This window comes from Limulus polyphemus, unplaced genomic scaffold (genome assembly GCF_000517525.1).
Source record: "Limulus polyphemus unplaced genomic scaffold, Limulus_polyphemus-2.1.2 Scaffold283, whole genome shotgun sequence".
Lineage (NCBI taxonomy): Eukaryota > Metazoa > Arthropoda > Merostomata > Xiphosura > Limulidae > Limulus > Limulus polyphemus.
Window position 1 is genome coordinate 210695 of NW_013665893.1, and position 16583 is coordinate 227277.

The 16583-nt window shown below is 34.4% G+C and overlaps 1 protein-coding gene across 1 annotated transcript in view; it reads right to left on the minus strand.

The window, feature by feature from the left end:
• Positions 1-16583, minus strand: part of LOC111083027 (bile salt-activated lipase-like) — a 46007-nt gene that overhangs the window by 12412 nt on the left and 17012 nt on the right. The window contains exon 4 of the mRNA XM_022382838.1: positions 15681-15866. Coding sequence (XP_022238546.1) covers positions 15681-15866 — 186 coding nt within the window. The remainder of the gene's footprint in view (positions 1-15680; positions 15867-16583) is intronic.

Below are 16583 nucleotides of genomic sequence, written 5' to 3' on the forward strand. Positions count from 1 at the left end.
AGTTACTTTAACTTTAGTAAGGAAATATAAAAAAAATCCTGAATTTCTCCTAGTGTAAGAAATGTGTCATTTTTTTCTAGGCATCTCCCCTCCTTCAATAAGTACGAAATTTGACGTATATTACTCACTATAATATCATCATCGCTCAAACAAAGCATAACTTTCCTAGCCTTCAATCTTGTTAGGTTACAGAGTCATCAAATAGCAAATCAGACACGTCTTTCCACACTCACCTGCCACATCCTCTTTTTAGGATTTGTTAATAGTTCTTTCTTACGTTTAATACTATAGTATTTATAACCTATAGAAAGCCAAGGGTTTTATCTATCAAATGACATATTATATTATGTTGTTTTCTGTACTGAAAATTGTCAATTTCACTTTTAGTACAAGCTTCGTTCCCACGGGAGAGATATGGACTAGCTTGGATGAATTTGTAACGGTTCGCCTGCCGGATTAAATTATATTTTAAGAACTCATCGAGGGCCGGATAAAACCACCTCGCAGGCCGTACATTTACACGCGCCTGCCCTAAACACTGCAGAAAAAGTAACCAAAAGTGTTTTTACTCTTTATACTTTCTGTATATATCGATGGAAACTATTCGAAAGATAGTTTATATTTTCATATTTATCATGTTTTAGCTACAAAAATCACGATGCTGTTTAATTTTCAAAGGCTCAATAATTTTTCATGCTATAATGTTTCTGCTTGTCTATATTTGGGACAGACATGCAGTTGATGTTATTTTGTATTTTTGTTTGAATTAAAAAACAGCACCAGAAAAAGTTGTTAAATGTGATGTCACTGATACGAATTTATACTTTTTTTCTTCAACATTAAGATATTCTATGTTTTCAAATTCGATGACGAGGAACCCACTTTGAGACTAATAATGTCTGGAGACGGCTTAAATGGGTAATGAAGAAAAACTTTAATATAAGTTTAACATGACAGCAAATGTACAACGTTTCGACAAGGTTTTGTACCTCCAGCCATTAATATTCTATGTTTGCTCCTGAACTGGATATTACAAAAAAAAAGGCTTTTTTCTTTACCCGTAATGCGGATCACACCGTTGAGAACAATATATTTTCAAAATTAACTGTTGTATTTTAGAGTAAGTATGTTAGTATTGTATGGGTGGTATTTTAATATTTCGCTGCTCCCAAATTTCTTATTGTGTCTATTTAGCTTAACGATTACCACTATTTATTTGTTTGTTTGTTTTGAATTTCGCGCAAAGCTACACGAGGGCTATCTGCGCTAGCCGTCTCTAATTTAGCAGTGTAAGACTAGAGGGAAGGCAGCTAGTCATCACCACCCACCGCCAATTCTTGGGCTACTCTTTTACCAACGAATAGTGGGATTGACCGCCACGTTATAACGCCCCCACGGCTGAAAGGGCGAGCATGTTTGGTGGGACTGGGATTCAAACCCGCGACCCACAGATTGCGAGTCGAGCTCCCTAACCACCTGGCCATGACCACTATTTATACAACTATTTTATGTTAAGCGCGACTTTCCTAAGCAAATGGTGAAAACACAATTCAGCACACTACTTCCAGAAATGGTTTGTCTTATTTGACAAATCCTTCCTCCCTTTTTTCACAATATGAAGTCAGTTTAATAGTAACCTAATATCCTACTTACAATCCAAAAAGATCCTCTGACTACGAGTAGAAATAGGTTTTCTCAGTTTTTATTCAAATATTATTATTTTCCTCAGTTAGGCCTACGACTATTTCAGATCATCACATCCGGAAAATCACACATCAGTGTAAGACAGAAATATAATTATTGTAATACCCTTGTTTAGATTCTAAAGTTCTAATTACTCTTTGTAATATATTTATTTCATGTAACCTGTAGGGTAGGGCTTTTCTGAAAAGTTCGCTTCTTATAAATCATGTTGTAAATTATGTTGATTTGATATTCTGATCATCTATTTATATATCTTAGGACATATGTTCTCGATGTTGTATCTAACAAACCGGCTTTATCTCTTGTCTGTATTTGTTTACCTACTACATTACTTACTCTCGACTACCTCTTTCATTATGCAGCCTGAAGTCTCATTTACTTTGAAACGATAATAAATCATATTAAGTCGCATGAAATCCAAATCAATCAGTATGCGTTTAGGACAAAAATTACAACAACATAAACACCGAGAAAAAGTCAGTGCTTCAAAAACAGATTATAACTCAAATTTTATGTTTGGAAGTAGTTTCAGAATTTCACATATTGAATATCTCTTTCCCATCTCTTTGAGAATCTAATTATCATTTCATTGCAGATTTGGTTATATGAGCGTTTCATAATCAAAATGAATGTTAATTGGTTACTGCCTTTAGATTTCCCCTGTAACTCATGTATTTGGATGCATGTCACTTTTGCACTCTTTAATTATGAGCCCTCCAATGGCACAGCGGTATGTCTGCGGTCTTATAACGCTAGAAACCGGGTTTCGATACCCGAAGAGGGCAGAGCATAGATAGCCCATTGTGTAGATTTGTGCTTAATTCCAAACAAACAAACAAACTTGAATCATGGAAATAAGTTATTCATTTAAATTCTTACCTTAGTTATTTTTGATATTACTTACCTTGGAGACAAATGGTTCAATATCAGTTATACTGCGGATAAATCACATTTAAAAACGATGTTCCAGGTTATGCACAACCCTTGAATATACTTCTTTCATCGTTGATCGTGTTCATTCTATTGGCCATGATTTCGCACGTTTCCAATTTAAAAAGTTTCTGTGAAAGATGGCTGGTTAAAGTCTACACCCACGCATTCTGATGAACAACTGTTAATAGGCCTTTCACAGCATATTTTTCAAGACCCACTTTAGGTAGATCATAGGCACAAAAGTGTATTAGAGTGCATCGAAGGACTTGACAAGCATATGGTTGAATAGAATTATTGTAGTTCCAATTTGTTTTTTGTTGTTTTTTACCATCTTTCTCATGAAAAAAGATATTGATTTCGAGGCATGGTTGGAGACTGGTGAGCCTTAATCATCTTCAAGCCTTATTTCTTATCTATTAACGGTACCAGGAGATTAGCCCAGCTTTTTCTCATGCATTCACTGTTTAAGTCAGAGGACTCTATTTTGCACCCAAAACCTTCACTTTGAAAATGCTAGCTTTGCTGTGATTTAGTTTGGTGTTTAGTTTCGGAGCCCAATAAAGTCTGAACGCCCTGCAGTGCGAATTTTTCTGATTCAATTGAGAACACTGACGGCTCCTTTGGTCTTACGTGGTTTAACAATTTTACTACAGAAAGAGTTGTGCCATATGCTTTCAATTATAAATATATGCTGACAGCATTTCCCTGATAAATGATTCTGATTTTGCCTTGAACATCATAAGGATGTATTCAGATTGGAAATTTAGAATTTCAAAGATGGGAAAATTCCTTGTATTCAAGGACATTGGAAAACGAAAAATCAAAGGAATATGGATCAATTTGAATAGTTTTGATAGTTCATCCTGGGAGAGATGCGTAAGTAATAAATTTTATTCGTAATACTGCATTTGTATGTTATAAACAATTTAAAAATGTACTTTTCTTCTGTTTAACCACCATTTCTATTTGTTTGCATTTAAAATGAGATTTGAAGCAAATGTAAAGATGTTACACTGTGAGGCATGAACATATACTCTGTATTAGTTATTTCTAGAATAGTTGCCATGAAGGGACCTGGCCTGGTGATTAGGGCACTGAAGTCGCAATCTGTGGGCCACGGGTTCGAATCTTTACAGTAGAATAACAGGCGAGTGATTATGACTTTAGGTTTTAAAATACACCATTATTGTAAAGCAGTTTTGTTTTCACGTAGTGATTTTTTTCTCATCTAAAAAGTTGTTTTCATTTTTATGCTTTTCTTTTGTAGCATAGCGATGGGTTTGGGATTTAGGGCTTCTCTTTTTTTTGTGAGTACCATTGCTTAATTTAAACAATTAAAAACATAAATTTTTTACAAACATATTATAATATTATGTGGTCAAGTGTAACCTACTGGTTATCGTGCTGGACTGTGAGTCAAAGGGCATTAGGTTGGTTCTGCTGAACATACTTCGCACTTTCAACTGTGGCTCGTTAACTCACACAAGCGACAGTACTACTTCTACTTCTAACGTGGTAGGGATTTAGTCTTATTGTATCAAACCAGGGGCGCTCAGAGATCATGCGATAATCAATATCATTATTCGGTTTTAAAGCGTCCGATACAGCACTTGTGGTGACAGGCGTTGCTGATTGGCTGTCCTCCCTCTGGTTAGTAGTTCTAAAATTAGGGAAGTATATATGTGAACTCAGTGGCTTAGCGGTAAGTCTGAGGGGCATATAACGCAAAAAATCCGGCTACGATACCTACTTATCATTGTATAGCTTTGTGATTAACAATAAACAAGTTATCAAATACTTATAAAATTTAAAGATCTATTATGTATTATATTATAATGTTATATAATATAATTATATATTACGGATACTATTAACCATTTTACAGTTACTGTTGCTCCACACAAAATAAATACTGAGTAATTTGGTGGCAAGTGTTTGTTTTAGTTTGTGTAATGTACTTAGCGAAGAGTGAATTTTATTAGCTAAGTAACTAAAATATAACTATAAAAACAGGGAATATGCTTTGGTGAGAATATTTTAAAAGAAAGCTACTTATTTGAACAAAAGTTAATTACATTATTTAAATTCTGCGTTTCGTCTACATGTTCAGTCAGAACAATTTTGAAATGGTATACTGAAAAAAATAAACAAACGTTTTCACGGTTTGTGATAATAAATGAGGAGCTTAGGATCATTAATAGGGTTTGTTATCTAATACAGTGAATTATTCCAATTCCAGTTTTTCCTGGTCAACTTTTACTATTGTTCGCCGGTGGGGCAGTTATAAGTTTACGAACTTACAACGCTAAAATTTGGGGTTAGGTTCCCCGCTGTTTACACACCACATAGCCTAATGTAGCTTTACTCTAAAACAAACTTCCAGTAATACCTAGTCTACAAAATACAACTTATTATTGTATGCGGCGCTCTCATCAAGCTTAAAAGTTCTTAGTTAATTTCACAAACTACGTTTTTCATGCGTTGTAAAATCATCGACTATACTTTACATAATCATTAGTTTTGTCGTTTAAATACTTTTCACAAGTTGTCAAGAAAATATACAAAAATAAATGCTTTATGCGTCATTTTACAGTATAAAAGACATTAATTAGTATTTTATTAAAACAGATAATTATGATATATATACTAATAATAACAATTAAGTTTTGGCCCTTACTATACTGAACATATTATAAAGTAACTTATTAACCTAACTTAAAAATTGTAGACTGTTTTACAACAAATAATAATATACTATCAAAGGCTTTTATATATTAAATTTGAATTAAGAGATGGCGCCACATGCAATACTAACCATTTCATACATTTATTTGCAAAAAAAACAAAAAAAAAACAGAAAAGTTTATTTTCCTAGTAGCAAAAGTTAATTTTATAATATATCTAATAAGAAACTGAATTTATACTACCAGGAATGAATCGATAATTCTGACAAAATATTATTGGCATTATACTTATATACTATTTTCAAAACGAGACCCAAATCTCGAGCGCTTTCGAATAGTTGACTATTCTTCTTTGGGAGAATAAAGAATACTTATATACTAGTAATGCCAATAATACTTTGCCTTAATAATGCCAATGATACTTTGTCGCAACAACTATTGTTTACACCGGTAACATTTTGTTAATGGATGGAACACCTTACAAAAATATACATCTTCTTGCTTTTAGATGAACAAAAACAAAAATTAACTAGCCTGTTATAAATATTTCAGTTGGTTTCATATAAAATGGACGGTAACTGATGCTTTTATTTTCTCTTTAGTATTTAACATTTTCGTTAAAAGATGGCAGGACGTGCAAGCCAAAAACATTTTACATATTTCAACAACGAAAAAGTTAACTTCCCTTTCAGCAAAATATGTTTTGCAAAGTATTAATACTATTAATAGAGTCTTATCGTAGATATAAGTATGTAAATTATAGGTGGTATTTTCGTAAGTAGATGCTGAAATATGTAAATTAATTATTTCATGATTTCATCTACAAAAATTTCTATTATTTGATATTAATGGCTAAAATGTCTATGTAATTTACTATTTCTTACTCCTTGTGAACATTTTCTTCAACGTAAAGCATAAGTCTAAAAAGATAGACATTTCTTGCCACCTTTAACAAGAAATTATATGAAAAACATTTCATAAAGCATTACCAATAAAGTCACAGAGGGTTGCCAGCAAGTTTTACGACGGTAGAAACTGGGTTTCGATACCCCTGGCAGGCAGAGTACAGATAAACTATTTTGTAGTTTAACAGCAACATTGTCTTTTAAACTGATTTGGGTTAGTGAACTTTATAAATTTCTTAGTGTTCAAGGGGATGATTTACAACATTAATGCTAACGTTAAAGTACTTTCGTTGGAAGTAAAACTTTGACATTAAGTGGTTTATAAGATATAAATTTATCGTATGTCAGACTGAAAAAAAGTTTGCTTGTTTTTCCGGAATTTCAGATGGAATTTATATATTTATCCTTAAAAATTTGGTTTTTAAGCAGATCAGTAACTAACCAATTAAAATTTGATAGTATAAGTAAAATAACTGCAAATTATAACGCCATTATTGGCTCATGTTTTACTCTTGAACATTATCATTGCAAAATTTAGTTACCTTTTCAATGTTTTTATCATGTAAAATGGGCTATTTACATTAAGTATACCGTAGAGAAACGAACCCAGGATTTTAACGCTGTAAGTCATTAAACTTACCACTGATCTATGGATGGACTAATTTTAATGAGTTTTTAGTTGTGACTTCACGTTTCTCTTTAATTTCCAGTTTACTTGACATGTACCTTTCCAGTTTGAAAGATTTTAACACGTAACTTTCTTGTGAGTTAGTAAGATACTTTTATAAAAACGGCTACAATTCCATACAGTACCTGAACACACTATGAGTAGGATTAATATCTTATTTAGCACACATTAGAACGTTAGTTACCAATTCTCGAACCCTGTGGCCTGGTTGAGAATTTATTTGAGCTCTGCATGTTTGTCAGTGTGTGTGTGTGTATGTGTACATGGCACTTTTCTGTTTTCTTTTTTTAGGATAACTGGAGTTCTCGGCACTGGGGATAACCGTGATACCGAACATTGGGGATAATTGGTGTATCAGACTCTGAGGATGACTGATGTACCAGACACTGAAGATAACTGGAGTACCAGTCATTGAGGATAACTGGTGTACCGGACATTGGGGATAACTAGGGTACCGGACATTGGGGATATCTGGGGTACCAGACAAGTGTTTAAAGGTACAAATAAAAGTATGAATTAAGCTTCGTCACCAGGAGATCTACTAAAGGGTGTTTGGGAGAAATCGTCTATTATAAGTAAATAAAGTACTTAGGTAACAGTCACAAATGGGAAGCATGAAGATATATTCTCTCAGATCTTACCAGCGTATAGATACTTTATAGTACAAATAAATGGGGAAATAAGTCACCAAACTAGTCTTGATGGATTATTTTATATGTATTGAAAGGCAGAAAACTGTCGATCCCATACACTCTCGTTCACAGCGAAAACAAATAAAATTATAAACAACGAATGAGTATTAAGTTATAGGAACACCATCTTTGGCAATAAACAAACTGTTCAAAAGAAACAATTGTTGGAAAACGGGTAGCAAGATTGATTTTAGTTTTATCTTCAACTGAAAGCCATGAGAGGAAAAATTAAACACATAAACATATATCCCGATAGGCATATCAATTGTGGCTCAGAAAGGGAAAGGGGTGGAAGTGTGTTTAAATGATTTTTCATGATACTGTTGATGAGCAAAATCTTTACATTTTCGAATTCATTATGAAATTCATGAAAGTAAATGACCAAGTTGTTAACCAAGTGAATACTGGATACTAACCAAATGTTTTTTCTTTAACACTTAAATCTATAAAGCTACCAAGTTAAAACATTGTTCAGTAAAAGTGGCTTTATTAAAGCTAGTGACTCACATTTCGAATGTTCAAATCCCCTCCCCCCAAAGTTCTTCTACTGTGAACTTAACACTTTAATTTTTACTATTTAAGTTATTCATATATACAGAAGGTTAAGTACGTTATATTAAAACGATTTTGAATATACAAATCAGAAAGCCACGTGACAACCACAACCGATACGAAGTTGAGGTAGTATGGATTGTACCAGAACTACATGTTGATATTGTTTGAGGTAGCTTAGATTGTGTAATGTCACCGAAAAATGTATCGATTTTGACGAGGGTATGTAGCAGTCCTTTCCGACACAAAATATTCATACACTAAGATCATAAAGATGTGTTCAGATCTGGTACTTAAAATTTCCAAGATGGAGATATCCCTTATAGTTAATGGCATTAGAAAACAATGGAATATTGATCAACTTGGGACACCAGATCGATCCAGTTTACTCCACCTGTGGTAAGCAAAGTGCGGCAGCGTCTGGTAACAGGTGATTGTTTGTTTGCTTGTTTGTTTTGAATTTCGCGCAAAGCTACACGAGGGCTATCTGCGCTAGCTGTCCCTAATTTAGCAGTGTTAGACTAGAGGGAAGGCAGCTAGTCATCACCACCCACCGCCAACTCTTGGGCTACTCTTTTACTAACGAATAGTCTGATTGATCGTCAATTATAACGCCCCTACGGCTGAAAGGGCGAGCATGTTTGGTGTGACGAGGATTCGAACCCGCGACCCGCAGATTGCGAGTCGAGTGCCCTAACCATCTGGACATGCCGGGCCCAGTAACAGGTGAGAATAAGCGGTCCCAAAGGTCATTGGCAAAAGCCGTCCGTGTGCCATATAGGTAACAGTACACAACAAAATAAGACGGATCTTCATTTAAAAAATCGATACAAATCACATGTAAATAAGTTACTTCTACTACACATACCTCAAGCAGCCGGAAGATGAGACGGAAATTAATTTATGCAACATATTCTCCTTAACGGTCACTTATGGGGTCTTAGAATGAAGTCATAAGGTCAAGTCGCCAGACACACCTTCTACGGATTTATGTGTGACAGCGTTGAAACGAGTGCTGGGAAATCGTCGTCTTCGTACACTAGATAGCTTATGGAAAGCAGGCATGGAGGACGAGTGTGCTTTAGACGTGTTAACCTTATGATGGAGCCTTTTGTAATGGAAACTACAATGCAGGACTATTGCAAAGATGCATAGTCGTCAGATAGAGCATGACCAAATTTGGCGAGATTGACTGAAATGCCGTGGTGAGACTCCAATATCATTTTAATCTAATTTACGTAATCTCTATATAAAGTAAGCAAAACTAGACTTGAATCTAAGTTTCAAATGGACAGTAACTGCCTGTTGTAGAAACCTACAAATGTAGAGGACGACATTTCGAAAGCAACAAAGGTATAATCCACTAATATAAAAAGGTTTATTCATTTTCAACCGGTTCTGCTAAAAAAAATTAATCAGCTAAACTAGAAACAAGTCTGAACCGCCATCAGTCTGATAATAAATTATTCATTTGAAAATGAAATGAGATTGCTCAATAACATATTCCAAAAAGTTAGTAAATGCCTATTTACTTAATCAATTTAATATATTCCTGTTCGCTAAAAAGAAGATTAACACATAATTGAATTACTTTAGTTAGAAAAACGCTTGTTACACAAATTCAGTATGGAACCCAATCAAGATTTAGTTATTTCAAACCACTTAATATTTCAAAACCAATAGTTGTTTTTTCACAAAAAGGCCCCCAGTAGCACAGCGGTATGTCTGCGGACTTACAACGCTAGAATCCGGGTTTCGATACCCGTGGTGGGCAGAGCACAGATAGCCCATTGTGTAGCTTTGTGCTTAATTTCAAACAAACAAACAATTTTCACAAAAGAAATCAGAAAATATTCTTTTTAGTTTATGGTTGCATAACAACATTTCAAATTGAAGTGTTATCAGTCACATCGCAAGATGTTACAAAGTCCCATAATTTTACTCATCAACAATATCATCAATAATTAGTTGCACGGATCACACGCCTTTCCTGTGCCACAGTTTGAATTGTTCTAATTAACTGTTTTTCTTGCTTTTTTTATTTACAGGGGCTCATGCTTTTCAATGGTAATTACAAGTGTCGTTTGAGCAATCCATTTAGTTCCAAAGATCATAAATATAATAATACACTAGACGCGACATGGCCTGTCCGCCATATTGACGCGGTCAAGTTTCAGCTTACAGTAATTGTTTTTTTTTGTTTTTTGTTGTTGTTAAGCGCAAAGTTACGCAGTTAGCTATTTGTATTCTGCCAGACGCTAGTGTCGAAATCTGAATTTTAGCTTTATAGCTAGTGTAATTGAGACTAGTGTGATGTCAACTCTGTAAATTTAAAATGTAATTCAGGTGTAATATTAGGCACAAAAGAACTTGTATAAATGTGATGGTGAACTCGTGGTTTTGGCTTCAGAATTTTGTACAGTGTTGGGGATTTTCAAATGTTACACACTAGCTGGAGTACTCGTCCGTTGGACGGGTGAAATAAAAACTCGTTTCTAATAAATGATAGGAAACTGTGTTTTTTTCTTAACATAATAAGCCCCCCAGTGGCACAGCGGTATGTTTGCGGACTTACAACGTTAGAATCTGGGCTTCGATACCCGTGGTGGGCAGAGAACAGATATCCCATTGTGTAGCTTTGTGCTTAATTACAAACAAACAAACTTAACATAATAAACATTAAAAGTGCAATAGAAATACATAAAGGTACAAATACTGAAAACAAGACGTACTGTTCTTAAGAATTCTATCAACATAAAAGTAGACGGGGTCCATCTCCCCTCCCCTCATGACCTACCTCATGTCATCCTGTATCACTGTATCAAGTTTGGTGCTGCTTGATCAAGAAATGTAGAAACGTTTAAGGAACATATACACAGATATATACACACATAAATATTGACGTTTATTTATATATATCAAAGAAATGTTGATCATTAAACGCCTAAAACCAGATTTGAATGTTAATTACGCAGCCTTGCAATTTCTTTTAAAATATCTATCTATTGGAAGAATGAGATTTGTACAAATAACATATTTAGCTAAACAAATATTTCATTCTGAATCGATTATATTCCAGTGAAAAGTGTCGACAAATGCTCATTAAGTATCAGTTTTATCAATAATTTGGAAATTAATACTTTGAGTTTTTCTAACAAGTTTGGGGCTGGCATGGCTTGGTGGTTAGGGACCTGGATTCACAATATGCAGTTTGCGGGATCGAAACCTGTTACTGAACATCCTCGCGCTTTCAGTCCTGGGAGCATTATGATTTATAATTACTCCAACTCGTTGTTGTTAAGGAGTAACCAAAGAGTTAGCAGTGGGTGATGCTGACTAGCTGTTTTCTCTCTAATCTTTCACATCAAAATTAAGGACAGCTAGTGTAAACATCCCTCCAGTAGTTTTTCACGAAATTCAGCAAACAAACAAACTAATTTTCCAACATTAAAGATGTATTGAGGTTGAATATAACAATGTAAATCCTATTTAGTGACCCAGTTGCATAAAAAAATAATAAAACCAAAATACCAGAGGTGTCTACAAAGTTATATTTTTAAATGAGTTAAGTGTATGTGTTTTCATAGCAAAGCCACATCGGGCTGTCTGCTGTGTCCACCGAGGGCAATCGAACCCCTGATTTTATCGATGTATATTCGTAGACTTATTGCTGTCCCATCGGGGGATTAAATGAATTAAGCAACCCACGTTAATAACTGTCTAAAATTCTTTATTAGAGCAACGTTTTGACCAACTACATAATCGAACTTGCGCATGGAGGAATAAGACGATCGCGGCGTCGATCTGAAAGAATTCACAAGCAATGGGCATCAGCTTTCGAACTAACGTAAAAATGTATATCCTCTGAACCGGATGAAAAGAATTTAGGAGACTGATGTCAATTTTCCCCCTAAAACTAAGCATAATATTATCCGAACAAGCACATTGAGGGTCTTGAAAAATTGGTTTTAACACAACGGGTTATACACACTTTGTACACCACGGGGATCGGACCCTGGATTCTAAGCCCTGAATCTTATCCAGGAAATCCCTGGGAACATTTTTATAACTTTACTGTGCACAGCAAATTCTGATCCAGTAAAATAATCCAAATTCCTATATTATTTGATGAATTCTAAAACGAATACAAAATAAAAAGATATACATTGAATGGCTGATCTTTCCTAAGTTCGTTATCTCAGTACCATTACTTAAAAAATGAAATACAGTGGTATGCCTACATTAAGTATAATTTTAAGGGTTTCACCATTACAAAAGAAACAAAAAAGTACTATTTTACTAAATTCCATGTAAGGATAGATAAACTTATATAGAAACAAAGAAATTTGTTTGCTTATTTGTTGTTGAGATCAAAGTTACAAAATAGGTTGTGTATGCTGTGTCCACCACGGGCATCGGAACCCGATTTTTAGACTTATGAGCCTTCAGACTTACAGTTGAACCACTGGAAGCAACATGTATGTGCTAAAATATTAACAAACATGACGTTTAAAAATCCAATTGATAAAGAAAAATATACATGTATTGTGCAAATACTACATGAAAATATGTTAAAGCTGAAGTACAACTTTTCCCCCATGATTTTAGTTACGACTTTATAGAACTGAAAAGTTAATTTTTGTACAATTGGGACTCACTATTTGAAATACCGTATAACCGGTGTTTAACCCTCGTGTTGTTCTGACACAAGTTTACTAATAATAGTGCATGATTAAAAGCCAGATATATATAAAAAATATTCAGAAAAAGCGGTAGTTAGGAAAATAAAGTGATTAACCAGAACTAATTTAATACAGAATGTTTGAAAAAACAGATAATGTACAGGTTGTGTGTTGGTTTCTGCTGACACTCTGAGCCATTAATATCTACCGGAACAGCGGGTTTAGCAGAAGACATTAATTATGCATTGTTGTCCTTCGTACAGAAACAAAAGATTAAATATTAGGCCAAGATTATATATTAATACAAACAACGAGTTTTAATAGACAATTTTACGTTAGAGTTAAACAAAAAGTTGGCAGTATACCAATGAAAGTTACTTTGTGCTGTCCAATTCGTGGAACTGAATCACGTTCTTTGCCTAGTGTCGAGAAACAAAATACACAGATTAATATGTTCACTCTCGAGAGTTACAGCGGATGTTTCTAAAATTGTTTTTGATCATCCTTCATAGTTCCAAAGAATTTGAATGAAAGAAGATAATTATGAGAACAATCATTATTTCTGGACTCACTTTAGTCAGTAAGTTATGATAAAGAGAAACTAGAATTATATGCAAAAATAATATATATTTATGTTGCTTGGGGATCATTTATTTTACAGTTTCAAACTCTCTAGACTTTCCACCTTCTGGCCTTACAATCTACATCAGCTTCTTTTAGCCCCCTCTCTCCGTATTTCAGAGGTAATTCTGAAGGCTTATAACTAGGCTGAAAACTAGGTTTTGATACCCGTGGTGGGCCATTGTCTAGCTTTGTGATTAACAACAAACAAACAAACAGTCCTTTTAGGCTTTATAATTCCTTATTTACAGTCGGCCCCCGGTAGATCCACGATAAGTTTGAGGTTAGTTAATACTAAAAGTCGGTTTTCGATATATTATGTTATATTGTTATGTCTCATGATTCATTTTAACCTTGTTATATTATAATAGAGGTTCTCAAACAGTGGTCAGCGGCCCCTGGGAGTCCGCAGTAATACATCCAATTTATGAAATTACCGTTTACTGAATGAGTAACAAATAAGATAAAATGCGAAGTTTCTCTCAACTTGCTTATATAAAATCAAAGTATAGAAATAAGATAAATGTGGAACCGGATCTTCGTTTGAAACTGTCAGACAATGACCCAGAAATTCGCAAGATTGTTTCAGTAAAGCAGTACCATCCTTCACATTAAAGTAAGTCGTAAGATTTTATTTTATTTTAATTTTTCCATATTTAAATCTCTTTTCTTAAAACTAGAATAAAGCTGTAAAGTTAGTAAAATACACATATGATACACCAGTTACACATGATAAAAAAACTATTTTTAATGGGAGGTGGTCCGCCAATACAGTAAAGAAGTTGAAGGGGGTCTGTTGGTTGACAAAGTTTGGGAACCCCTGTGTTATAAGATTCATTTTCCCCCTTGTTATATTATATGATTAGTAGGAAATTCTAGGACGTAATGCTTTCTTTCTTCACTTTCCTTAGTTATAACTTAGGTATGGCTGCGTCCGAAGTCAAAGAAGCTCTGACCTAGCCGTTTAGCCCATATGCCACCTATGGTACCATTGAAATTGTAAATACTGAGTATCAGATTGAACTATTTGTATATATATATATATTAATACATGCCGCCGCAGATGCAAGATGTGACACAACGAGCGATATGTTTGACACCTACAGCGTCTAGGTTTATATATATACAAGGTTTTCGCAAAAAGACATAATCATACAGCAAAACTGTTATATTGTATATTGTACTGTATTAAGGGATACAACGTTTCGAAAACCGTAGTCACTATTGAATATTCATCACATATGTGGAAAAATACTCACAACAAAGCATGTAAAGCAGCAACAATCTCCGAAAGAGAACGTTCCAACTCAAAAAGGCCATCATTTTGATGAAGCTGACAAATTTCCTGGTACGATAACAATATAATAAACAAGTGTGTAAAGTTTACAATCTCCCCGCAACGCTTCATAATCAGTATGTGTTTTAGGTACTGAGAAAGATGGCCAAAAAACAAATAAACTGGATTTAATGCAATACAAATCAACCACACACACACACATGTAAAGTCAGTCGAGGTAGGTCTGTTTCAACACGGTCTTAGTAGCTGTTGTTGCTTTATAATAGTTTTTGTGTAGTCCAAGGTTAACTTTCCCGTCCTTCTCAGAAGCATGTTAATATGGAAATTGCAATGTTTGGCAATATTACGCAATCATGGCTATCAAATGAAAAACGATCGACCAAAAAGGAAGTAGTTTTAAGGTCTCGTTTACTTGTTTGTTTTAGAAGTTTGACGCAAAAACATTCTTGTCTGACAGAATAGTAAGGTTTTACCTTCGCGGTTGTGGTACACTCACCGTTCCAAAGCGCGTTTCTGCAATAATAGGACATGAACAATGAGCTCTCTTCTACCACTAGGTCATACATAGCCAGATCTAAAGGTAGCACACAACTTGGAACATCATTCTTACAACACACAATCAACAGATTTATTAGCCGTACGATTTTAACATTACATTTTTCGTGTCAATAATCATGTTGAGTGGATGAGATATTCAAACAATGTCACCGAAAATGTTTACTACACTTTTCAAATTTGTCGATAATCAGTGATTTAATTCTAACTTCTCGTTAATTTATGTTTAACTTTACTATTTCTTGCCTTGCTAACACTTTCACTGTTTTATTGTAATGTATCAATCTTTGGTAATTCTATATACGATTTTAGGCATTTACCTGCATTTTACAGTATTAATGCACATAAAACTTTGAAGTATCTCTACCTTGACTAACAGGAGAAATAACATGGAACATAACAGAAGCACCTCCCGATCCTTCTCCAAACAATGTGATAGAGTTGATATCACCTCGAAAGTAGTTGATATTATTTCGAACCCACTCAAGTGCTAGCTGTTGATCCCATAGACCCCAGTTGCCAGATGTATCTTCATTTTCAGTACTCAGGAAACCTGTGGTTAGAATATATTAAAGACCAAAACTATCTATAAAGTTTAGACATGAGTTTAATCGAAAAGCAAGATGAGCACTGTGCCAGAAATATGTTAAAGTGTTCACTATGATTGCAGGAACGTGGCTTGTTCCCCGTTTTATTGTAGTTTTATACAGTCAGGTTTATGCAATTTTAGATAATATCTCTTTTTACTGTATGTAATTCATATATATATATATATATATTAGTGTTGATAAAATGGACAAGAGTGGTTATGCAGATAACAGATGGCCAGAATCTCTCCCCACCCCATCAATAAGGAAAACTGAAACCACACTTTGCTGTAGTTCCCTATATATATATTTGTGTTGATAAAATGGACAAGAGTGGTTATGCATGATAACAGATGGCCAGAATCTCTCCCCACCCCATCAATAAGGAAAACTGAAACCACACGAACTACAGCAAACTATATATATATTTGTGTTGATAAAATGGACAAGAGTGGTTATGCATGATAACAGATGGCCAGAATCTCTCCCCACCCCATCAGTAAGGAAAACTGAAACCACACGAACTACAGCAAACTATATATATATATATATGTGTTGATAAAATGGACAAGAGTGGTTATGCATGATAACAGATGGCCAGAATCTCTCCCCCACCCCATCAATAAGGAAAACTGAAACCACACGAACTACAGCAAACTATATATATATATATATGTGTTGAT